The 24126-nt window shown below is 44.7% G+C and overlaps 1 protein-coding gene across 2 annotated transcripts in view; it reads left to right on the top strand.

Moving 5' to 3' along the window:
* LRIG1 (leucine rich repeats and immunoglobulin like domains 1) overlaps nucleotides 1–24126 on the top strand; it is a 117555-nt gene that overhangs the window by 27640 nt on the left and 65789 nt on the right. For both annotated transcript variants that reach the window (XM_057705087.1, XM_057705088.1), the window contains exons 2-3: nucleotides 11900–11971; nucleotides 21302–21376. In XM_057705087.1, the coding sequence (XP_057561070.1) occupies nucleotides 11900–11971; nucleotides 21302–21376 (147 nt within the window). The remainder of the gene's footprint in view (nucleotides 1–11899; nucleotides 11972–21301; nucleotides 21377–24126) is intronic.

The following is a 24126-nucleotide window of genomic DNA, read 5'->3' on the forward strand; positions in this document are numbered from 1 at the left end:
AAGAGGGAAAACGTCTTTTTTTAGAAGCCTTGATGAATGACTTAAAAAAAAAAAAAGCCACAAAAGTGTATTGCAGCTCCATCATTTTCACCACCAGTTTTCCATTCAATGTAGTAAAAGCTGAGTATGTCCAGCGTGCAGGTCACAGGCATCATCTGATGCTTTGCGTCTGTAGTTTCAGTGAAAAGGAAAGCCCTGTATTGCAACAGCAGAAAGCACTCTGTGCAAAAGCTGTGCTGAAATACCATCTGGCTGTCCCACCTTGACTGACATAGTATCTACTCAGCCGTTTCAACAACCAGAAGCAGAGAAGTCACCACAGCCGCAGGACAATGATGTGGATAGGCTTTTGATTTTACGGTGTTTTGTGACGTCTGAACATCGTAGAAAGAAAAATTTTGGCTTCAGCTGAGCATTTCATGACACACATAAACTTTAAATAGCCCAGTGGAAAAATTGACAGAACAAGATCCCAAGTCGATAAGCTAGCTAATAAAGTCAGCACCTTCACTGTGAGCCAGGAGACTGACCTTTCCAAACTGTGTTTTCTTTAAAATACTTAGCTCGAGTCCCTCGTGTGCCTCCCTGTAATAGAGTGGATGTGTTCTTGAAAAGTTGTGGGTAAATTCAGTTTTTGAATTTGGCTAACTTTATATCAGGGATCTGTTCTCTATATTTGAGTCATCTTCATTTGTAAGTCAGGAGGTAGCTGGGAAAGGCCGGTAGGATAAACTGAGAAGATAACATTTGACTGTTTGAAACCTAGAAGGAGATATAGCAAACCAAGAAGAGAATGTTTGGTAATATTTGTGGGAACCTTGCGCTTAATCCAGTTGTAATGCAGAGTATCATGGCAAATACAAGTAAACCTAGATTTTTATGTTAGCTTTGTAGCTTGTGGATGCTTGGCCTTTGTACAGGCACAGAGAGGTGCCTGAGCCATTAGTGAATGCTGGGTGTGATTTCAGTTGGAAAAATAGAAGATGCATGTAAATTCCAATGGAAGCTGACGGGGGTTTCAGAGAATACCCCTAGGAACTTCTGGCTTTTCAGAAAGGGTTTTCCTTATGAGCAGCTTTATGCCCTCTTGTCATTTGTCCCTTAAAACCTTTCATTTCCTCCTTCCTCTCCTTTAAAGAGGACAAATAGGCAACTTACCATATATTGCCCTTTTGTAACCCACAAGTATATTTGCCTAGAATCACTCTTCTAAATACTTTTTTAAACATCAAAAAGTCTGGTCATCACGTGCAGAGTTGAATTTTTATCTTTTGGCATACATTTCTGTAAGGTGAGGTTTATGTGCTACTATTTTTTGTTGATTGGATTATGTTAAAGTGAATTTTCAGAAATGAGAGTTAAAAAGAAAAGCACAGAATGAATGCCTTGATCCTTTCCTGGTTCTAGGAAGCATCTAGATGAGAGTGTTTAGAATGGCGTGTAATGACTCAGTGGGAAGGGGTTTTTTTGTTTGTTCTTAATATTTCAGTGTGTGTCTCTTGTACTCAGGGGAAGTAATCCATTATTGGAGGTTTCATTTCTGAAGAATCTCGAGTCACTGGTACAGAAGTTCTTTATCCCTTTATCCCAGTGAAATCCTTGGTTGTAGCTCCTGCCAACAAGACAGGCTTGGAATCTGGCCACCCTCTTCTTGCAACCAGGAGTACTTTTTATGGGGCTGTGTTAAAATAGTTATTTTCCTCTCTGATAGTCACACTCCTCTCAGGACCCTTAAGTGGGGGCACGAAGTGTGAGAAATCACTCAGTGTTTAGTGGAGAAGCATTTCAGTGTGTTGGAAAAGGAAATTGATCACCCGTATCACTTATGGTTGGTGGTTATGCCAACATTTACACATCTAAATCCTGTTGGGATTAAAATTCAATCAAAGAACAGTTCCTAAGGTCTTACTAGTTTGCATCTTGCATAGGTCAGCCCAAAGTTAATGAATTTCAAAGCCCCATCACACTTTTAGTGTACATTCTGTATTTTGCAGTGGTTGGTTTCACTGGAAAATAATCTCCTGAAAGTGGATATTTGTAAGAGCAGGGGGGTACAGGTGGAGGTGTTAGGACAGGAGAACAGTAATCTGTGACCAGAGGAGCGCTGGTGGACTCTACAAAGCACTTGGCAAACCAAGGATTCCAAATTTATCCACTGGATGAATGCGTGCCTCACTTCCTGTCCCTTTTGCTCGACCTGTTTTAACGACTGCAGAAGCAAGAGCCTCCGTTTCCTGCCTCAATAGAGCATAGTTTTCATTTAGGAAAATCCTCCTCCATTTTTTTTTAACTGAAGGAACTCCACCCTCTAGGTGTGTCGAGGTGAACATGCGTTCTTGGGGCACTTCTGTCCCCTTTAGTTCCTGATTGATGAGCCCTCGTCTCGCTGGAGCCCCTGGTGCCTTAGGACAAGGAGACGTTGGTGGGGGTGGGAGCGCCTGCCTCCAAGGCACCACCCCCCTCTGTTCTGCAGAGTGGCTGGGCTTGCAGGAGGGAAGGATGAAGCTGTGTGCGGGATGGTGCCCGGCAAGGGGGTGATGACTTTGAAAAGCCCAATAGAGCTTAAGGACTGTCTGAAAGGGCAAATTTGTGATCTCTCTTCAGAGGTGATAAAGTAGAGAGTAAGTGACCAAACTCCTGACCTCTCGCCCCCCCCCCCCCCCCCCCCAAGTCTCTGCAAAGCCGCTTCTGTAATAGCAAAACCAAATGATGGCTGTAGGTGCCTCTTCCCTGCAGGGGTGATCCTGGGTGGCAGTCTCTTTGTGACAGGTTTGTAGGAGGGTCAGCCTGTGGCCAGCAGCTATTCTCTGCCCGAATTCCCTTTGTTTGTGAGGTCCCCAGCAAACCGCATAACTGCGGCGGTGGCTGGAGTGCCTCCTCTTAATGAAATTAATTAATCTTTAAGGGTCAGTGATGCCTAGACCATATTTAATGAGTGACTATTACAGGAAATTTGTGAGCTTCTCCCCCCAGTACATCCTCCACAATCAAGCGCAAGACTGCTTAAATAAGTGAGCCGTATCATATCCAGTTACTTTGTCTCTCTTTAGCCAAACTAAGATTTTGGCAAGAAAAACAGATCCTAGGGTCTCCTGTGTTAAGGTTTGTTGTGGAAAGCAAAGGCTGATTTCTTTCAGTGGTGGTGAGCCTCTTGAGTGTTTGGGTCAAAACTTGAGGTAGATGAACAAGGAGATATTCTGTTCCTGTGGGAGTCAGCTTTAATGACGGTATAGACTGGCGTTTGTAATGGACCTGGCAGTGGGGTTGGCTTAGGTTTTTGTAACCCTTGACTTAACTGCCTGCTAGGTTGTAGACCTGACAACACGGACCTACTCTTCTCGACTTTGCCCTAAAACCAGTCCTGTCTTGCCCCTCTCCCTTCTGACTTGGCTTTTTTTTTTTTTTTTTTTTTTTGTAAAGATTCATGCCTTCCATGCCTTATTGTACTTTTCTGGCCTTTTTTCCTGAAACACTTCCTTAAAAACCATGTTATTCTTCTACTGTTCTCCCAGGTTTAGCTAAGTTCTTGCATTTTCTGATAAACCTTCCTCATCACAATTGATCTTCCCTGCTCTGAATGTCACCTGGACTCAATGGTTCCACGCCAGGAGAACAAACTCAGATGCTTGCAGGGCCAGGGAGATACTGCAAATGAGTGAAGAGATCCTGGGGGAGACAGTAGGAGTGGTGAGGTCTGTGGTCAACCAGTGGCCTTGCTAAAGAAATGTAGCTGATCGTGCTGTCAGCATGCTGGCCCCATGATGACAGGCATACCTTGTCCTATTGTGTTTCGCTTTATTGCATTTTTTTTTACAAATCGAAGGTTTGTGGCAACCCTGCATCGATCAAGTCTGTTGGCGCCATTTTTCTGACAGCATTATTTTATAATTAAGGCATGTACGTTCTTTTTTTAGACATGCTGTTGCACACTTGATGGATTACAGTATAGTGTAAAAGTTCTTGCGATTTGCTATATTGCGATATTCGCTTTATTGTGGTGGTCTGGAACCGAACCCGCAATATCTCTGAGGTATGCCTGTAATTTCAAGAGAAGCTGAAACTTTTTGTCTTTTGCTGAAAACTTTAGATTTCTCCAAATGCTGTTCAGTCGGAGACAAATTTCCCTCCAGCCCACCTTCGGCCCCAGAGCTGCCAGTTTGCAACTCTTGGTCCATCATTCCCAAGATGCTTGCCCTGTCAGAGCCTTAGGCTGCAATTATTTGGTCCAGAGTCTTATCTGACCAGAAGGTTGTAAACTGTTTAAGGTCAAGGACTAGATCTTATCCTGATTTGTATTAGAACTTAACCTAAGTGCAGTATAGATTGTAGACAAACACTCAATAAATATTTGTCAAATTTGACATCTGCCAGGTGCTATAGGACTAAGACTTAAGCCTTCATTCAAATTAACCACAAGCTGGTTGAGATGTGTGAGCTATTAAGGCAGAGAAGCACATTTAGGACTGGCAGGATTACAGAGGTACATGCAACAGACTTCTGTCAAATAATGTTGTAAGCATCAGAATTCAGAGACCCACACTGATTTCTAAAGCTGATTTTAAGGAGTGTCTGACTCTGGGGTTTGTATAACGGCTAGTGTGTATTACCTCTTCTTCTGAGTTGCTTGTAAGCTTCATTTGCATGGAGAATTATCTGTGTAACATTTTCAGAAATCAGAATAACTGTGACTCATTACTGACTTTGTTCAGTGTTAGTGACCAGAGGCTCTCAAGGTGAGCTGTATGTATTGCGTTGCTATCGAGTGAGTTTACATTTGATTATTTGCTGAACGGGTTTCTTTTTCAAAGCCTTAAGTTTAGGGACTATATGGTTGATCAGCTTCTTGAAGAAAGACAAGTACAGAACCACCTTCTGAGTGAGAACTCTTGGGTGAGGGTGCCAGAGGAATGATTCCAGTTTCAGATACAGCTTTATCATTCTTAATATAAGCCTTTAATGTGTATGATCAGACCATTCAGTTGTGGCTTTTGGTTAATGAGGGGAAAACATTGCAACAGGAAAAAAAAAAGATAAGGACATCTGATATCCTAGATTTAAAAAGAAACCTCTTCTCGTAAAACCTTATAATGTGGGCCTAGGGAACACGGTGTGGTGATTTCATTGGAACGTGATGTGTAATTCCTCAGAAGGTATAAATGCAGCAGAAACAGCCTTAAAAGCTTAAGCGATTAAATAACTTAACAAGGCACATGCTCTTCCTCATTCACACCCCCTTGAAATTTGAAAAGACCAATCACTTTTTCCCAGTTAGTCCTACACCGGTGACTCTTCTTTTAATGGATGGCAAAAAGCACAGTGTGAGGTTAAGTGGAGACACACAGATGAAGCCCACAGAGATGAAGCTCACAAAGAAGAGGTTCCCAGGCTAGTCCTGTGTGCCCCCATGTGCTCAGCAGTTGGGTCAATGGATTGCTTCACACTTTTCCTTCCGGCTGTATTCTTCACCTTAGCACACATCTGAAAGCTTAAAACATGCAAAGTCCTATGCAGTTCAGGAGCCCACACAGGGCTGAGCAATGGGAAATAGACGGACCTGGAAATCAAACTGAATGGGGAAATGTCCTTCCCCAGGGAATGCCTGTCACAGGTTTGGGACCACTTCCTTCCACTTTGAATTATTATTCTTATTAAAGTTGAAAAATACAGCCATGCGTTGCACCCTCCTTCCCTGTGAGAGGTTTGGCCTGTATAGCCAGCGGTCTGTGAGCAGTGCCTGTTTTTGAGGATGAGGTGCTAAGGACGTTGTCTAATGATGTTGGGGTTATTTCCTCTCCACAGCTTACTCAGAAGTAAACGCAACTTTTTATCCCTTAACTTTCAAGGAGTCAATGAATTATTGTTTGCCAGCTTTGAATGGCGTTTGCCAAGTTCGTAATATGTGGTTCTAGTCGTAATCCAGGAAGATGCTGGTCAGATTATGTAAATACTGATTAAGCCTATGGAATTACATTCAGTGGGCATTTGTTTTTACAGAGAGTCTTTCTCGTGGATTGAGCTTTCAACGCCGTTTTCTCTGTTGGGATTGGTTAAGAACTGTGTGTGCCTGAAGGATGTGGGCTGAGATCTGTGCCTCCCTCCCACCATGTTTTTAACAAAGCACTTAAATTATTGGGAAATTCAAATTTATTTATTTTTTATTTTATTTTTTTATTTTTATTTTTATTTTTTGGCACACGGGCTTAGTTGATCCGCGGCATGTGGGATCTTCCTGGAGCCGGGATCGAACCTGTGACCTCTGCATTGGTAGGCGGATTCCCAACCACTGTGCCACCTAGGAAGCCCTATTTTATTTTTAAATAATTTTATTGGTGTGTAACTGATTTACAGTGTTGTGTTAATTTCAGGTGTACAGCAAAGTGACTCAGTTATACATATACATTTTATCCACTCTTTTTAAGATTCTTTTCCCATATAGACCATTACAGAGTATTGAGTAGAGTTCCCTGTGCTATACAGTAGGTCCTTATTAGTTATCTGTTTTATATACAATACTGTGTATATTGTCACTCCCAATCTCCCAATTTATCCCTCCCGCTCTTACTCCCTGGTAACCATAGGTTTATTTTCTACATCTCCTGTTTTGTAATTTTTCACAGAATTAGAACAAAAAATTTTATAATTTGTATGGAAACATAAAAGACTCCGAATAGCCAAAGCAATCTTTTTTTTTAAATTAATTAATTTATTGGCTGTGTTGGGTCTTCGTTGTTGTGAGAGAGCTTTCTCTAGTTGTGGCAAGCGGGGGCTACTCTTAGTTGCAGTGCTCGGGCTTCTCATTGTGGTGGCTTCCATGTTGCGGAACACAGGCTCTAGGCGCACGGGCTTAAGTAGTTGTGGCGCACGGGCTTAGTTGCTTCTGCAGCATGTGGGATCTTCCTGGATCAGGGCTCGATCCCTTGTCCCCTGCATTGGCAGACAGATTCTTAACCACTGCGCCACCAGGGAAGTCCCTAGCCAAAACAATCTTGAGAAAGAAAAATGGAGCTGGAGGAATCAGGCTCCCTGACTTTAGCCGGTACTACAAAGCTACAGTAATCAAATTTACTTTTAAAATGCAAGTCCCTTCCCTACGTGCCATTTCACTTTAAAAATTCGTTGATTACTTTATGGTTTAGATGTATTTGTTCATTATTTGATGATTTAGATTAACAGAAATTTCAGGGATGATGGACATGTCCTCTCCCTGAGTTGTGCGGTCAAGACAGTAGCTGCTAGCCACAGGTGGTTGGACACTTGGATAATGGCTATGCTACTGAGACGCTGAATTCTTAATTTTTTGTAATCTTAAAGTATAAATGTCAGTAGTCACACAGCTAGTGGCTGCCAAATTGGAGAGCACAGGTTTATAGAATGGTGGGGATTTCTCAGAGCTATTTGAGTACTTAGCTCTTCTCATTCTGTGGGATCGGGGTAGGGGGTCTTGCTAGGAAAAAGGCTCCGCAAGCAGATTGCTGTGCACTGTTGAACCCTTTGCTTTTCAGCTGCAGATAAAACCTGGCTAAAACTTGAGCCAGTCTCTGTGGAGGGGCCTCTCATGTATTGGGCAAATGGTGGGCTGGACAGTCATCTCTCAGCAGATTAGCAGAAAGAACATCTATGGCCGGGCTCCACTGTTCACAGATCTGCACACCCTTTGTGCAAGAACAAGGGAAATTTGTGTTATGACAATGGCTGACAAACTGTTTAATGAAAGCTGCAATTGGCAGTGACTAAATTCCCTGAGGTTTCTTTCCCCTCTGCCTTGCTTCTGAAAGGTGCAGAAATGCTTTTGACAGCATCTGTCCTGCTGACAGATGAATTGTTTTGACAGGAGAATCTGAAACCTTCAACCGAAGACACACTTAGATGTCGAGCCTGGTAAGGGGCAGTCATGTTTGTAGAAATAAGTGAGATGCTTTGGACTGGTATGCGTGTCAGCTGCCACCTGAAAGAAAGGCCTCGTTAAAGGTTTTTCACTGATTAACTCTTGGATTGTTCTTTAGACCTGAGGTGAGAATTCATACCCCTCTCTGCACAGTTCTTGGGCCAAGCAGATTGATGTCCTTAATCGTTAAGAAGTGATGTTGTCAGGAAGCATGGCAGTCAAAGGGTTTTTGTTTTTGCTTTGCTTTGTTTTGTTTAAACTTTATTATATTTGAAAAAAAATAATAAACCAATGTTCATAGCAGCATGATTCACAAAAGCCGAAAGATGGAAACAATGCAGATGTCCATCAGCTGCTAGAGGGATAAACAAAATGTGGGTGAGATATATACATATCTGCATACAATGGAACAATGGAGTATTATTCAGCCACGAAAAGGAACAGGAAATTCTGACACATGCTACAGTGTGGACACACCTTGAGGACATTGTGCTAAGTGAAAGAAGCCAGACACAAAAGGTCCTGTACTATACGGCTCCACTTATATGAGGTACCTAGCCAAGTCAAATTCATATAGACACCATGTAGAGTGATGGTACCTGGGCCCGAAGGGAGGGGAGAATGGGAACTTAGTGTTTCATGGGTGTTGAGTTTCAGCTGGAAAAGATGCAAAAAAAGTTCTAGGGAGGGATGGATGGTCATGATGGTTGCACAACAATGAGAATGTATTTAATGCCCTTGAACCGTACATTTAGAAATGGTCAAGATGGTACATTTTGTGCTGTGTACATCTTACCACAATAAGAAATAATTATGCTGGGAATGTGTCTCCCAGAAATGAACAAACAATAGATGTCTGAGGATTTTACTTCAGATTGTATTTTTGTTTTTAATGAATTTATTTACTTATTGGCTGCTTTGGGTCTTCGTTGCTGCGCATGGGCTTTCTCTGGTTGCGGCAAGCAGGGGCTACTGTTGGTTGTGGTGCATGGGTTTCTTATTGTGGTGGCTTCTCTTGCTGTGGACCATGGGCTCTAGAGCGCAGGCTCAGTGGTCGTGGCACACAGGCTTAGTTGCTCTGCAGCATGTGGGATCTTCCCGGACCGGGGATTGAACCCGTGTCCCCTGCATTCGCAGACAGATTCTTAACCACTATGCCACCAGGGAAGTCCCCAGATTGTACTTACTTGTCAGGGAGAATAGAGTAAATGTTTTCCCCATTTCCTGATAAAGCGGTTGGTGATCAGCAGTTTGTTCCAGAATTCTTTTCTTAGACTTAAAAGCTAGGCAGCCCTGTGTCCAAAAGCAGAGCTCTTCCAAGGGACCTGAGCCTCCGCTGCTGTCTTCTCTCTGTGTCGCTGATAGGCGCCCGAGAGGAGAGTTACTCTTAGAGCCAGTCTGCAGACACTCAGTTGTTGATACCTAGCTTTTCCAGTTCATTGAAAGTCAAAAACTCGCTGCGTCCAGGCAGATCCAGTGAGTGCTTAAATTTCCACTTACAAGCGACAAAAGCTTTGTTGCTGCTTACTAGAATCTCCAGGTTAAGTACTGATACTCTCCAGCTTCTTGATAAAACTAGCTTATGGAAGCCCCTTTCTCAAGTTGCCTTATCTAAAAAGCAGAATTTGTATAGCCTTTTTCAAATTTAAATACAGTGTGTGTGCTCTTTTAGGGAAAGATGGACCAAGGGGTGTTGTGATTTAAAGTGGTTTTATTCTAATACTGAGTTGCTGAAGGATGTGGACCCTTCTGGGGTGGGAACTGAGGGAAGTGATTTCATTCCAGATCATTCACAACGGAGCTACCAGGAATTGCTTGGGTCCTGGGTCCTGTGAGCCCCAGCTCCAGCCCTGGACATGTAGAACAAGCCAGAAATATGTCATTCATTTTGAACCTAGATCAGAGCTTGGCAAATGGTGGTTCTCGGGCTAAGTGTGGTCTGCAGATTTATATATATACTTAAAGAATTGAAGAGATTTTGCATACAAATTCAGAGATTGAGCTTCTCTTGAAAAGGGAGGAGACTGGTCTGTACCGTCCTTGTTTCTAGAAATAGGAGCAAATGCCCCCTTTAGGTGGGTGGGTGGATGAGCTGGCACTGTGGTGTGGACCTCATTCCACACCTGGCAGGCGACCACCTGCATTTCCTGCTTACCCTTCCAACTCTTGCCTTTGTGGTTTCTGAGTATTTCTCTCATGCCTCCTTCAGCTCAACAACTCCCATTACCTATGATGATATAAATGTCACAGTCATTATAAACTCACAGTATCTGTGGACCCAGAAACAAGATTTCCACTCCCCTTTGTCATGATAATGTGCTCACCATAGAAGAAAACTTCATTCTGTTCAGTCCTTTTTGTGAGGTGAGAGAATTCTCTCCATTTGTGGATTTTCTGTTCCAAGTCTAACCTGTTGATTTGTGTATCCCATTGTAAATACTCTTCTAAGAACAGACAAGCTCACACTTGACTTCAATAGGTGGTTTAAAAATTACCACCTTCAATCTTTATGGTAACATAATCCATGGACAAATTGCTTTTAATTCAGGCTGTGCCCTGAACACAGATGTACCATTAATTTCAAGGGTAGTTTGACTTTTATTTAGATGAATGTCTTGAGTTGACAGTGAAATGGCTCTCAGCTCTGGCTTAGTATTGATTGGAATGTCTCTGGAGGAAGCTTAAAAGAAAGTTGCCACTTAATGTGATGCTGGGCCCCTTAAGAGACAGAGTAAACTCACGATTTGTACTACTTGTTAATTGGCAGTAATGGCAATGGAATTAATAGCTGAGATGAAAAGTGTTAGCCAGCCCCTTGGCATACACAGGACTAGGTGTATTTTGGTGGTAGGGAGGGGGGCACAGTACATAGTTAAGAAGTAAGGGCCCCTGTGTGGTCCACATCTCTGTGGATTCTGTTCCTGGAAGATTAAGCTGGTCCGGGTTAAGGGTGTGATGTGGGAAGCTCAGCTGATCAAACGTTGGCACACTCGGTCCTTGTCTCCCTCTGAGGGAGGGGTCGGGGATGAAAGGGAGAGAGATGTAGTTCTGAATAATTGTGGTGGATGCTATAATCCTGAGAAGACTGCTGGCACGTGAGGCTTTGGTTCACACTGGTATGTTTTCCCGTGATACTGCTCTTCTCTCCTGTGTGACTATCACTGGAAATGTTTGTTCATTGATGGTAGGAATGCTGTGTTCATATAAACCTTATGATTACGGTCTTACATTGCTCACTTCTTAAACAGTCTTTCAACTTTGACTATACATCTGAGCGATTTTTGATCTTTAATTCTTGTTTAGACCAGGGTCTCTCAAACTGTGAATGTTACTGTTGACACTTAGGTCTGGATAATCGTCTGCTGTGAAGGGCTGTCTGGTGTGTTGTGGGATGTGTAGCAGCAGCCTTGTCCTCTACCCACCAAATGCCAGTACCACCCCCTCCCCACCCCACCCCTCACCCCCGCCTTCCCTACAGTTGTGACAAGCAGAAATGTCTCCAGACTCTGCCAAATGTCATTCCTGGTTGAGGACTACTGATTTTTAGGCAAGGAAGGGTCACTTTGCGGCCCCTCTTTCCTTTTACTGCTTCTTGATATAGTTTGATGCCTTAGTAAAACATTAATTTAAAAAATGCCATTTACAATAGCCTTGGACTTGATATGGTGCAAAGCATTTGGACCAGTATGCTCTAATGTGGAGTAAGAGGACTGGCTTCCCTGAGAACTTCTTTAAAAGTTGTGAAGTGGAAAAATGGTGTTGATTGAAATCCATTTGGATTTAGCCAGCCTCAAGTGAATTGAGATTTTCACAGTGGCTTGTTTATGGATCTAACTGGGGCCGAAGTGTATCTGTAACTCTCAGCATCAGTAGGTTACTTAAAATAGTGCATGGGATAGGGCAGTTAGGAGAGAGAGGGATTATTTCTTTTGGGGGGGGATGGGTAGACGAGTCCTGAATTTGGGGGGTATTGATTTAATTTTTTGTATTTGTTTTTTGTTCTCCTTTTACCAGAAACCTGAGTTACAACAAGCTTTCTGAGATTGATCCTGCTGGTTTTGAGGACTTGCCGAATCTACAAGAAGTGTGAGTGCTTTTTCCCAAACTTCTAGGGGTGGGGGATGGAGAGCTCCTTGGGAAGACCCTCTCATACGGCAGCATCGCTCTTTCCCCTGGATCAGCAGTCTGAACTTGTTAGAAGGAGCATCTGCTAGGGGCTGTCAGTAACAGACTGCCCCTGCTTAGTTAGTGCTCCTTCACTGAAGCCCCTCTGTTTTTCCTGGGCAGTCAGTGATTGGTGTGTTATAGTTCAGCAGGTGTGGAGTTACTGGAAATCACAGGTCCACGTTGGGTATATAGGCTTGTGGGAAGCCTTGCGGACCAGCTGGGTTAACACACTTGGTTGGTGCTTCCTCCAGTTCCCAGGGTGCTAGAGCAGCCTGCTTTGCAGGGGCATGTGAGCCAGTCCACCCCTTCTGTTTCCCAGGAAACCAAGGTATAGGGAAATGGATAGTAAGACTGACTTTTCCCATCTCCAAACAGAACTAGACACTACTGCCTTTGGAACTCTAGGCTTGCTGCCTCTTGCAGGGTCCTTTAAATCAGGCCTCAGTCTTCTCTTCTTCATCTTCTTTTTTATATAAAGGGACTTTAGGGAAAAGTCATGCATACCCAGTGCAGAAAATTTGGAAACTGTGGAAATATGTAAAAACAAATGAAAATCACAAGTATCATCACCCAGACCTAACCATTGTGAACACTTAGTGAAAAATATATACCTCTACACTTATAATTTTGGAATCAAGCTGTGTTTATATTGTCGTTTCCTGTTTCTTACTTATCCTTACATTTTTGACTACTTTGTCATGTAAATTAAAAGGTTTTTACTCTCCCATTTCAATTTTTGTGTAAAACTACTATACATGAATATTCCATAAATCATTCACCCAGTGCTTCCATTGTTATTTTTATTAGACGTTATTAAGTACTTTACATATTTTACTTATTATATGTAGCTGATAAAAGTCCTTGTGTATTATTCTTTGTTTCCATTGTTGATGATTTATCTAAAGGAAATTTATTTTCATCAGATGGTGCAATTTGTAAAATACTTGCATTCCCTACCGCCGTCTCCAGATTCTCCAAGATGGTGTTTATGATTTCCATGTCTGTTTGAAATAGGTTTCGACTTCCAAAGTTAAAGGAAGATCAGAGTTAGAAGGGGCCCTTGGAAATACTTTGTCCAGGACCATTATTTTCCCAAAGGGTCAACAGACCAGTATTCGCAGCATGGAAGTTTGGAGTGGGTTATTATGTTAGTTTGCCAAAAAGACCACAGACTGTGTGACTTAAATAACAGAAACTTATTTTTTCATGGTTCTGGAGGCGGGAAGTTCAAGATCAAGGTCCTGGTAGTGTTGGTTTCCTCTAAGGCCTCCTTCTTACTGCCTCTTCATTTGGCCTGATCCTCTATATGTGTGCTTTCCTAGTGCCTCTTGTATGTGTCCAAAGGTCCTCTTCTTAAAAGAGCACCAGTCATGTTGGATTAGGGCCCATCCATATGACCTCTTTCAAGACCCTTTCCCCAAATACAGTCACATTCTGAGGTACTGAGGGCTAGGACTTCGACGTATGAATTTTGAGGGGATACAATTCAGCGCATCGCAGTTACCTAAGATGACAAACCCAGTCCCTCAAGGAGCCGGTTTGCGTCATAACCCAGTGCTTTCCCCTCACCCAGGCTGTCTTTAATGCTTGTGGTTATGCTACTCAACTGCTGTGTGTCGTCTCAGGGATTAGTGGTTTCTTTAAGAATTGGACAAAACAAAAATAGGTGTATTTCTTCTGGCATCATTCAAGCTTTCATTTAACATTTCCTTGAGTACCTACTGTGTGCCAGGTGCTGCTCTGCTCTGGGGACACAGAAGTGACTAGACAGACATTCAGGGCTAGGGTTAGGGTCGGCAAGTGAGACATTCGCCTCAGGTGCAGAATTTAAGGGGCCTCTAAAAACTCAGCATTTGAGATAAAGGCTACCTTAATGCCGTATTTAAGAAATCAGAATGGATGCTGAAAAAACCCCATGATCAACAAAATACAAAAAGTGTAAGGAAAGTCAGGGTCAGTAGTACTGACTTTTCCTTTTACCCCAGGTTCCAGTCTGGCTTGACAGGGCATGGTTGCTGATCCTGTCTTGGTGAGAGAACTTCAATATTCTGTTCTTAATGAATTTTGTTTTGTATTCACTTTGATATTTGAAAAATACTGCGTTCAGATATTCTGTATCCTGGCTCCGGGGTTTTTTGGCGGCCCCTTAAATGCTGCTCCCCTTTTCCCCCAATCCTGGTACCACAGACAAACCTCATCTCTCAGGGAACACATATTAAGATGGGGAAAGACGCGTGGGAAAAAGGAAACCAGTAGGACTCACTGGTGGTAAGTGTTAAGGGGGGAATAGGACAGGGTCACAGGAGGATTTGCTTCTGTGCTTTTGGAGGGGGCATAACGGAGCCAGCGTGTTCAGGATGGTGATGATCAGATCCAGCAGATGTGAATGATACGGACAGGACAGGCTGCAAATACAGGCCCCCAAGGAAGGACGAGGACGAGGGCCACTGTGCCTGGCGTGCATGATGGGCGGGGTGTGTGGCCAGCACCTGGGTCCTGCAGGGCCCCGTGGGTCATATTAGATTATGGTTCCAACATCATTGGCCCCGCCATAAATTTGGGACACGGTAGATGCTCCCGTGAGCCTTTTCTGTGTTACTCTGTCGAGTTCTCTTTTTCCATTTGTTCCTTCCCCAAACAGCCTTTCAATTTTCATTTGGTTTGATTCCCTTGACTTCTGGCTTTTAATCCCCCTTCTGCTTGGTGCTTTTTGGGAATTTAAACCCCACCCACATCTAGAACTGATAGCATCTGATTTGCACCTGTCCTTCACTGGGGATGCTGGTTAGTCTTAAAAATAAATGCCTGGAACCCAACGGCTGCAACAGTCACAGCAGCAGTGTGCTCAGACTTCAGGGAAGACTGCCTCATCTCATCCTGACACCAAGTGTATATGATTTAAATTATTGTCTTCACAATCATTTTCTCCACTTTATAGAGGAGGAAACGGAAGTTTGGAGAGGTTAACTAATCCTGTGCAGTGTTACCTGATTGGTAAAGCTGAGAGCTGAACTCAAATCTGTTCGATTCCCAAAGCTATGTATTTAACCCTGAAGCTGCACTGCCCTAAATCCCCACACCCCTCATCTTAACCCACAATCTTCCACCAAGGATTTAAAAAGGACAGAACGTCCAGCGTTTGTCTCCTGTATCACTCTTCCTGCACCAGTCTTCTCTTTCTAGGTACCGAGTATTTTCTCTTACCCCTCCAGACCCCTTGTTGAGACCCACACCTGCCTCCAAGCCCAGCCTCCCTTCTCCTGTCACAGCATGGCTCTTCTCCCTCCCCGAGCTCCTGTTGAATTTAGGGACGGGATGAGGCTCCTCACCCCATGCTGTGCCCTCTCTGTGCTGTGTGTGCCTTTTCTCCTTCCTCCTGCTAATGCACTCAGGAATGTTGACCACAGCTGGCCACTGGGCTAAGCCCTCCACTCGTTCTGGTCATTCTGCCTTTTTCAGACGGTTGCAGGAGCCGAGGTCTGGGAACCTGGCTAGTACGTGGGAGGGCTGGGCCTTCAGTCCTCTGACTCCTGTCCCACGCTCTCCGTGGCACCACTGCCTTCGCGGGTGGGGGGGCTGTAAAGACACGATTGCCCTTTACGGATGCAGTAGGGTGTACTGGGGAGAATGCACATTTGGTAGCAAGCAAACCTGGGTTTGAGTTCTGGTTCTGCTCCTTCCTGGGACTGTGTCCCTGAACAAGTTACTTAACCTCTGTGCCTCTACCGTCTTCTGGAACGTAGGCATAATGACACGTTATTGGATTATAATAATTATTCATTGGAGCTGATGGCCATAGCTTGGCCCATGGGGAGAGTCCCTGTGTGTGATTTCTTTTCTCTTCTGCTATTTTCAGAACCGCACAGCACCCCCCTCCCCCAGGCTGGGTGCCTTGGTAAGAAACAAATCCTTGAGGGCCAATAGGTTGAACCCTTTACTGCCATGCCCACCTCCGGTCCCTGGTGTCACACTGCGGGATGGACGAGATGAATTCCCCGGAGGCCCAGAGCAGTGGAACGTCGCATTGATAAAGATCTGGGCCTTTCCCAAAGGGAATTCTAAGGGGAGGCAGGTAGAAGCCGTGAGGAGCGAGGGGTGGGGAGGTGGAGAAGGATATTGAAGAAAAGAAAAAAATCACAGTGGACACACAATAGCTTCTAAATTAACTGGGTCTCCCAGGAGCTGTCAGTTCTCCTAAACCCTGCACAGCCACCCGAGTCTGGAAAGCTCAGCACAAGGGGAACCACAGGCTGGCAAAGCAGCGGGCAGTGGTTTAGCAGTGGTTTTATTTAGGAGGATGGCAACCACAGAGCATCACAGGCCAGTTGGAGAGAAGAAAGTGAACCCGTCAGAGGCCCCTGGAGGACGTGAGGATGCTTGTGCAGCTGCTGCCGGGCCACGTGGTCCTCACTGCCCACAGCTCCGAGGAAAGCCCACCAGGGAGGGCCTCCAGCCAGGGGTCCTGGACGGCGAGGCTCCTCTATTAATAAGAGGGGCTATTTATACTGTCCTCTCTCAAAACTGCACTCGGATCGCGTTACTGCTGCCTGGCCCGGGAATGCTTCATGTGGATGCTGCCGAGTGCTTTCCAGGGCCGCTGACCTAAAGTGTTCCTGAAGGCGGCGAGGAAGGCTGTGTGTGCCCTGCCTCCGGGTATTTATGGCTCACCCTCCAGTGTCCCAGGCTTCTGCTCCCTCTCCCGTGTGTGCAGTGTGTTTAAGGGCCGGGTGACATCACAAGGGTGTGTCATTTGAGGCACTGCTTTTTGGCTGTGAATTACCACCACCTGTTAAGCATTGACTATATATCTGGCTCTCTCCTAGGCCATTAGATTTAATTATTTCAGCCAGATCCTGCCAAAACCCTATGAAGTTGATGCCTGTACTTTGCTCATTTTGGGGAGATGGAAACTAAGGCAGAATGAAGTTAAAGTGACATGCCGAAGGCCACTTGATTGGGGTTGAATGGTCCGGTCTGTCTGATTTAAAAATCTGAGCTGTATAGTCCCCTCCTAATAAAAATCCCTGCTCTGCTGTGCCGTAACTGGGCCTCAGTTTCTTCTTTTAAGATGAGGTGATGATGTAGTACCTTCCTTAAAGGGCTGACATGTCATTCAGTGAGACATGGCACGTAAAGCCCTCAGCACACAGCCTGGCACATAGAAAAGCGTTTGCCCTTATTGTTTGTAAGTGTTGACTTCAAGTAACTATATCCTATATCATGATATTAAAATAACTGTGTCCAGCCAGCTGGTATACAAACTATATCATGAGTCTTGCCAAAGTCATTATGTAGTCTGCTTTATTCTCAAGTAGCTGTAAGCACCAATAACAGTTATTGATTAAGTGGCCCTGACTCCAAAACCCATGCTCCTACCTGCTAGTGATGACTTTCTCCCTCTTGAGAAAGAAAATGAACTGATGTTCCCACCCCTGTCCCAGCTTTGACTGTTGTTAGTGGCAGCTCACTTTGTGTTTGAAACAACCAAAGTGTCTATGAATTAGTCGATTGGCAAATTCTGGTTTCATTCATACAGTTCATCCCAGCAGAGGAGCACTCCACCTCTGGTTAGAAGAATTAGGGAGATTCCCAAGATCTGTTACTAAAGGAAAAAATGGTACAGGTCAGTCTGTATAACACACAAGCATCTGTGAAAGAAAAACCCACATCTGTCTCTAGTAGCTGGCAGCCGGAGCTTCCTCTTGGAGGCAGACCAGAGGCTTGGAGGGCAAGGAAGCTGTATGTTTCAATATATATTCCTGGTGTGCTTTTTTGAAACAGTTTGAAGTTTTACTGTGTGCTTATATCAGCTACTCAATATGTAAATAAATATGGCCAAAAAAAAAAAAAGCGCTATAACTCAAAATGACCTTGTGGGTTTGTTTTTCATTGTTTGTTGATACCTAATTTGATTGAGACAGTCATAGTTAAAGAAAGTCCTCAGAAACATCCTTTTTTAACATTTTGCATCTTGCAAAATGTAAAACTTCCTTTAAACCAAGTCAAGTATGTAAATGGAAGTTTCAGAGAGAGCTGAGGGGGCCCAGAAGGCTGGGAAAGGCCCACCTCCAGTTTCTGCCCAGGGGCGGGGCTGGGGAGTGGGGGATGGGGAGGCAGCCCCTGCAGCCTTCCCATGTCTTTTTCACACCTTTTCCAGCTGCAGGTTTGGGCCACAATTCAGTCTGATGCTTCTGGAGCACTTCTTGGTCCTGAATCATCAGGAAAAGTTTCAGTTATAGAAGCCAGATATTTTAGGATTTTTAAGGCCCTGGATGGAAGCAAATTTGGGGGTGAGGTGAAGGCGGGAGGGGAGGCTGCACAGTCCCAGATAGTCAGAAGATTTCATCAAACACAATCCTAAATTCCGACAGCGTCCTTACGCGTGGAGACTGTGCTGCACGTCCCGAGGGCCCTTCCCTGCCCAGCTCTGGCTGTGCTATTTTTGACCAGTCTCTATTTCAGTCTGGCAAGTTGGTCGTGTCTCAGCGCGAGTTGGGCCTCCATTGCCTTCTGAGGGTGGTGTTCTGGTTTCAACAGGGGACGGAGTGAACAAAGAGAGAGCCAGCGGTTGTGGAGCTTAGATTTACTGGTGGTTCTCTTTAAGTAGAATTGATCCAGAAGTAAGCTAGCCTCACAGATCTTCTCCTCTGAGCTCCATCTGACCTTTTCATAAATCCAGCAGTCCTGCTGAGATCAGAGCCTGCAATTTCTGCCTCATCCTTTTGACTCTGGGCTGCTGATCCAAGCCTAAAATGCCCTGTTTACTTCTAGCACTGGTCCACGGCACCTGCACAGACTGCTTCCAGCATTTTCGTCAAGATTTGAGATATGATGATGATGCCTCTTTTTCTTGTTCATTTATTATTCTGTGAAGTTGGGTGGAGCAGTTTGTCGTGTGTAGCGGGGTGGCCTGAGACCAGGCTCATTCAGCCAAAGTTCCCTTCCAGTGAAGTCCATACTGTTCATTTCGGGTTTAAAATCACATCTAATCCTAAGCAACTGAAACACAGCTACTGTGTTACCTAAGGGGTTATGAGCTTTCTGCCTGCTGGCCGTTATGCTTGTGGCTCTCCTTTGATTTGCAGTTGTACTTTGTTCAGCTCTTGTCCAGGTCTCTCTCTCTCTGGGTTACCCTGGGGCGTGACTTAAACTGAAATTTAGAGAACTTACCTGTAAGGTAGGAAACAGTGCTCGCACCTGGTTCTGACCTCAGCGTTGTAATGATGCAGTTACATAACGCTGTAGAGTTGCTGCTGTCACTATAAATAGAGGTGATGGTTAAGAACTTAGGCTTTGGGGCTAGACCCCCAGGGCCACTGCCTTTTACTGCTGGTGACCTTGGTCAAATTACTGAACATCTTAGGGATTCAGTTTCCTAAGTGGTACGATGGAAATGTTCATGGGGCCTGCCTCATAGGGCTCTGAAGACGGGTTAATATATTGAAAAGTTCTTAGACTCATGCCTGGCACATAATAAGCCCTCAATAAGTTAGCTGCCTCTATTACTATTGTGACCCCCTAACATCTGTGTTTTCGAATTAAGCTCTAAGAAATGAAGAATTCTTAAGCAAGCTGCCTTCTTGGCAGCAGGCCCCTGACATTAGCTTTCCTTGCTCTGATAAAATCAGAGGATCTCTTCTAGTAATACGTACATTTATGGTACTGTGAAAATTTATGAGTAGAGAGTCAGACTGATGGAGAGTTTTCAGCATCCCCTTACTGAGATGGGAAACGGATCACAGCAGGGGTGGAGAGATAAAAGGTGAAGCAGAAGCAATCTGATTTAGGGGGCAGTCAGATAAGAGACTGTTAAAGTAATTAATTGTCTACTTCAGCGCACAAACAAGGACCCTTTAAGTGGAGAAAGGATTTGCCACATTGATATGGATCTGCTTTCTCTCTGCCAGATGCTTCAGTCATGAAGCTATTGAAACAGACATTCTGTGTCCCTCGGCCCAGTAATTGCCAAGCTTCATCTCTAACTAGCTTTGGCACTGAAGAAGGCAAATGGGATAATTCAAGGCCTTTTCCTTTTTTTTTCCCCCTATTCATTTCTGTAAAAGATGGCAGACAACCAGATTATTCTATTCAAGCAAATGCTAGCTGTAAACTTGTATGAATACAGCTGTCACTTCAGTGGCCTTGTCTTCAAACCGTAACAAGATGCTCTATGTAAGACATACTCACTTCCAGAACAAGAACAAGATAACCCAGCTTTATCCTTGATTCTGAATCTCAGATACAGTTTCTTGCCAGCCCGTCACCCAGCAAAAAGCCTGATCACTGTGCTTTGGCTTTCTTAAGGATTTTGGGTCTCACTTTGCAAATCTGATTTTGGATTCTCTCCCCAGATTTGGAAGTATATGTCCATGTAAGGAGGCTGGATTCCAGAGCCTCTGGGGGCGGACCAGGCGAGCTGTGTTCTGGTTCTCGGCTTCCCCTTCCGTTAAGAGTTATGAACTATGGAAGTACAGGTTTAGAATATTCGAGCAGGAAGGGAGCTTGGGAAGCATCTCTTGTCTGAGGAGGATTTTCCAATTGTCTCCGTGCAAAAGTATGCGTGTGTATATGGATATATTCCTGGGAAACGTGTCTGGAGGATTCATCAGAGTTCAGAGAAGCTGGGATCTCAAATACATGAGACTCTTCAAGTCCAGCTCCTTTGCTGTCACACAGATGAGGCACTGGAATAATTGGCCCATGTGTCCCGAGCCTCTTGGAGCCCCGCGGGAGTGCGTGAGTCTCTGGTGCCGGGTCCAAGCATGTTGCCCTTTGGTGAGGGCAGAGCCATGTCAGGGATGTGTACAGAGCAACCAGGAGGGCGTGGTCTTTCCTCCCCAGATCCTTTTCTGACTCCTTCAGCCCACAAGGAGTGCTCTCACTGATGATCTTGGGGCATTATTTTTCTGCATTGTGCCATCTCGGCCTGCGTTCGCAGTTCTTTATCTCTTAGTGTGATTTCTGAGCTAGATTGGAAGCTCCTAGAAGACAGGAGACATTCCCTGAGTGTTTATTCCCGAACTGTGGATGTGGTAAATGATTAGTTTTTGTGACTTGACATCACTTCTCTCCCATTAAAAACTTGCTTTTAAACTCTTTAGCTTGTATTCAGCATTATATATAGCAGTGTTCCCATGGCCAACTCAGCACTGTTTTTGTTTTTGTTTTTAATTACCCTTGTATGTCTGTGGTTTCGTACAACTATTTTAAGTGATTTAAATGTATCATTTCTTCTTGTTGTCATTACAGGTACCTCAATAACAATGAGTTGACAGCCATACCATCCCTGGGCGCTGCCTCATCTCATATCCTCTCTCTCTTTCTGTAAGTGGTACCATTTGGGAGACCCTGGGCTGTGTGGGGAGGCCATGGTATCATCTTGCTGACATTTAGTGGCAGGGAAATTCATGTTCCTGGGCTCACTGGTAGAAAAAAAATGGCCTTTCTCCATGTAGCTGTAATGATTCTGACAAATGCCTTGCTTGCTGTTTAGGGGTGTGTAGAATTAAAACCAGAAGTTTTGCCTCATCTCTAATTTTGGGGAAAATTATCTCTTTAATGTCCAGGGATACATAGAATTAAATTTCTTGGTCCTGGTGGTTAAGCTGCAATTCGAGTGAATAAACCCAACTTAAAAGAAGCTGTGTATATGAAAAGACAGAAGGCTTATCTTTGTGGCAGTGAATTTGGGCATGTGACTCCACTCACTTTCATGGCTTAAAAAAAAAAAAAAAAACCAGTGGGCTTCTGAAAAAATATAAAAGTAAGGAATTCATTGTCACATTCAAGTGTTAGACAACATACAGCCTGTCGACTGTTATAGACAACACACTGGAAATGAAAAAGGGTATAAAGGGACTTAATGAGGAAAAAGGGGAGGTAATTGTGAGTTTCAGATTGAGGTGCTCGCTTGTTTAAAACTCACCCAGAGGTCTTTTCAGATAAAGCAGTCCTGGGTCCAGCAATTTTCTAGACCAGATATTATTGGCACCTCCCCCAGCAGAGCACCTCCCTCTTCATGCCTAATTTCCTGTTTCCACTCCAGCCCGGTCAGTTTTTACTTGATTTTGATTTTGCTGGTGTTACAACTCCTCTGCTCACCTGTAGGTATCTTTTCTCGACACTGAGCCAAGTAGAGGGACCTGGTGGGAAGGTGTCAGTCATCTGTCTGATGGCGGGTGCAGCTTGCAGACCTCCGGGCTTTGTTGGTCACAGGCCCTGCGTTCAGGAGATGCCCTGTCCTTGTGAAACATGGCCTCAGGCTCAACCCCTTTCAAGGCATTGTCGGGTTGCGGAGCAGGAGGTTAGAATCGTGGCCCAGGTCGGTGTCCCAGATAGACAGCTTCATCTCTCTGAATCTCATTTTCTTCATCTACAGAATGTGCTCTTGGCCCGTTATACACACAGGGGCAGTGAGCCCAAGGTTCAAGGGGAGTGTGATGTATATGAAGCTCCTATCATCCTGCACGACCCAGAGTAGGTGTTTGACAGATGGTGGCTTTGCTGGCTGGTGGCTAGTTGTCACCTGGCCCCTTGGGCCTTGGCATGATTTCACCTTTAAGGCCACAGGGTCTGTGAATCACTTCTTGTACCTATGAAATGCTGGAGTGAAGGGTGTAGCTCTTTGTCCCAAGATGGACAGTCAAGGATCTGACTTTCTTTTTGTACCCATTTGGCCTGTGGGTCTAGCATCTGAAAGGTATTTAATTGCCGGTTAAATTAAATGACTCACCCTTACCCAAGGCCAGTTAGGGACATGTCAATCCCTGGTACATACATATAGAGCAATGCACTGGAAGATGCTTTTTACTCCTTGCTGTTTAAAGGATGGTTCCTACACCAGCAGTGTCCTCTTGGCACTGAGCTCATTAGAAATGCAGAATCTCAAGCCTCTTCCCAGTCCTGCTGAATCAGAAGCTGCTTTAACAAGGTCGCCTGGCCATTTGCCCACTTGTTCAAGTTTGAGAAGCACTGCTTTCCCTCCCCTTGTTCTTCACTTGGTTGGGAAGCCAGGGCCACAGAGAACATGTTTGAGTTCCCAAACAGGAAACCAAGGCTGCTTCAGTTCCTTTAAGGTGCAAAATCGAGAGGGGAACCAAGACCGGACACAAATGCCCGTGCACTACTCATCTGTCTCCCCGCCCCCCCCCCCCCCCGCCCCACACAGCGTGCAGGAGTGTGGCGGGTGACTCTGAGCCGCCCTGCGCCAGGATGGGCAGGGCCCCGGGCTTGCCCCAAGGGCCTGTGGCTCTCTGACTCTTGCCTTGTTCTGCTGACTAAAAATACATTGCTGTTCCTTGGCCCAAGTGTCCAAGTGAGCAGTGGGGCTGGTTGGCCTTGTTCCTGCTATTCCATTAGACAGCGTTAAAATATGTAAAGTAGGAAAGAAAAAAAAAAAAAGACTCCCTCTGGGTTTTGATTTAGTTTGGAAAATGCAGGTTCGAATTGGCGGATACTACCTTTGGCCTGAAGCTGGTCTCTATCTGACTTGGTCAGTGATTTAGCTGAAACTACAGGCACTGAAGGGTCTTTATCTTTCTTCTCTCTGAGGGGCGTGTGTTCCCCGATCTTAGACCCTATGGAGTCAGGCTAGCAGCGTGACATCGGGATTATAGATAATTTTGCTCTCGTCCTTCATACCTTGTATTTCCCAAGTGGGCCATGCAAAGGACAGGGGATAAAATAGCAGAGCGGGGAACGGAGGAAGCATTACTTTCTCACCCTGACCTATGAAGGGGAAGCACCTTGCATCTCCATCCACAGATCCCAACCGTTCAGGCTTTGAAGAGCATGTTTTGCTGGTGTGTTTATGGCTTTTCAGAAACATAGCAGTAAAAGGTGTCACATGTTCAACAAACATTTAGTAGGTATCTCTGTGCCCGTGCACTTGGGGTCCAGAGTGACCTCGGAAAGTTTCAATGCCATCACATGTGGGAAGTTCCTGACACCTTGTCTCCAAATGTGGCAGGTCAGTTCACATTGGTAGCCCTTAGTCTCCAGATTCTCCCCTTTGTGGGAAGGAGGAGGATGCGAAAAATAATCAGAATGCGTGAAGGGACCAGATGACTGAGGCC

Source organism: Hippopotamus amphibius, chromosome 13 (genome assembly GCF_030028045.1).
Source record: "Hippopotamus amphibius kiboko isolate mHipAmp2 chromosome 13, mHipAmp2.hap2, whole genome shotgun sequence".
NCBI classification, from domain to species: domain Eukaryota; kingdom Metazoa; phylum Chordata; class Mammalia; order Artiodactyla; family Hippopotamidae; genus Hippopotamus; species Hippopotamus amphibius.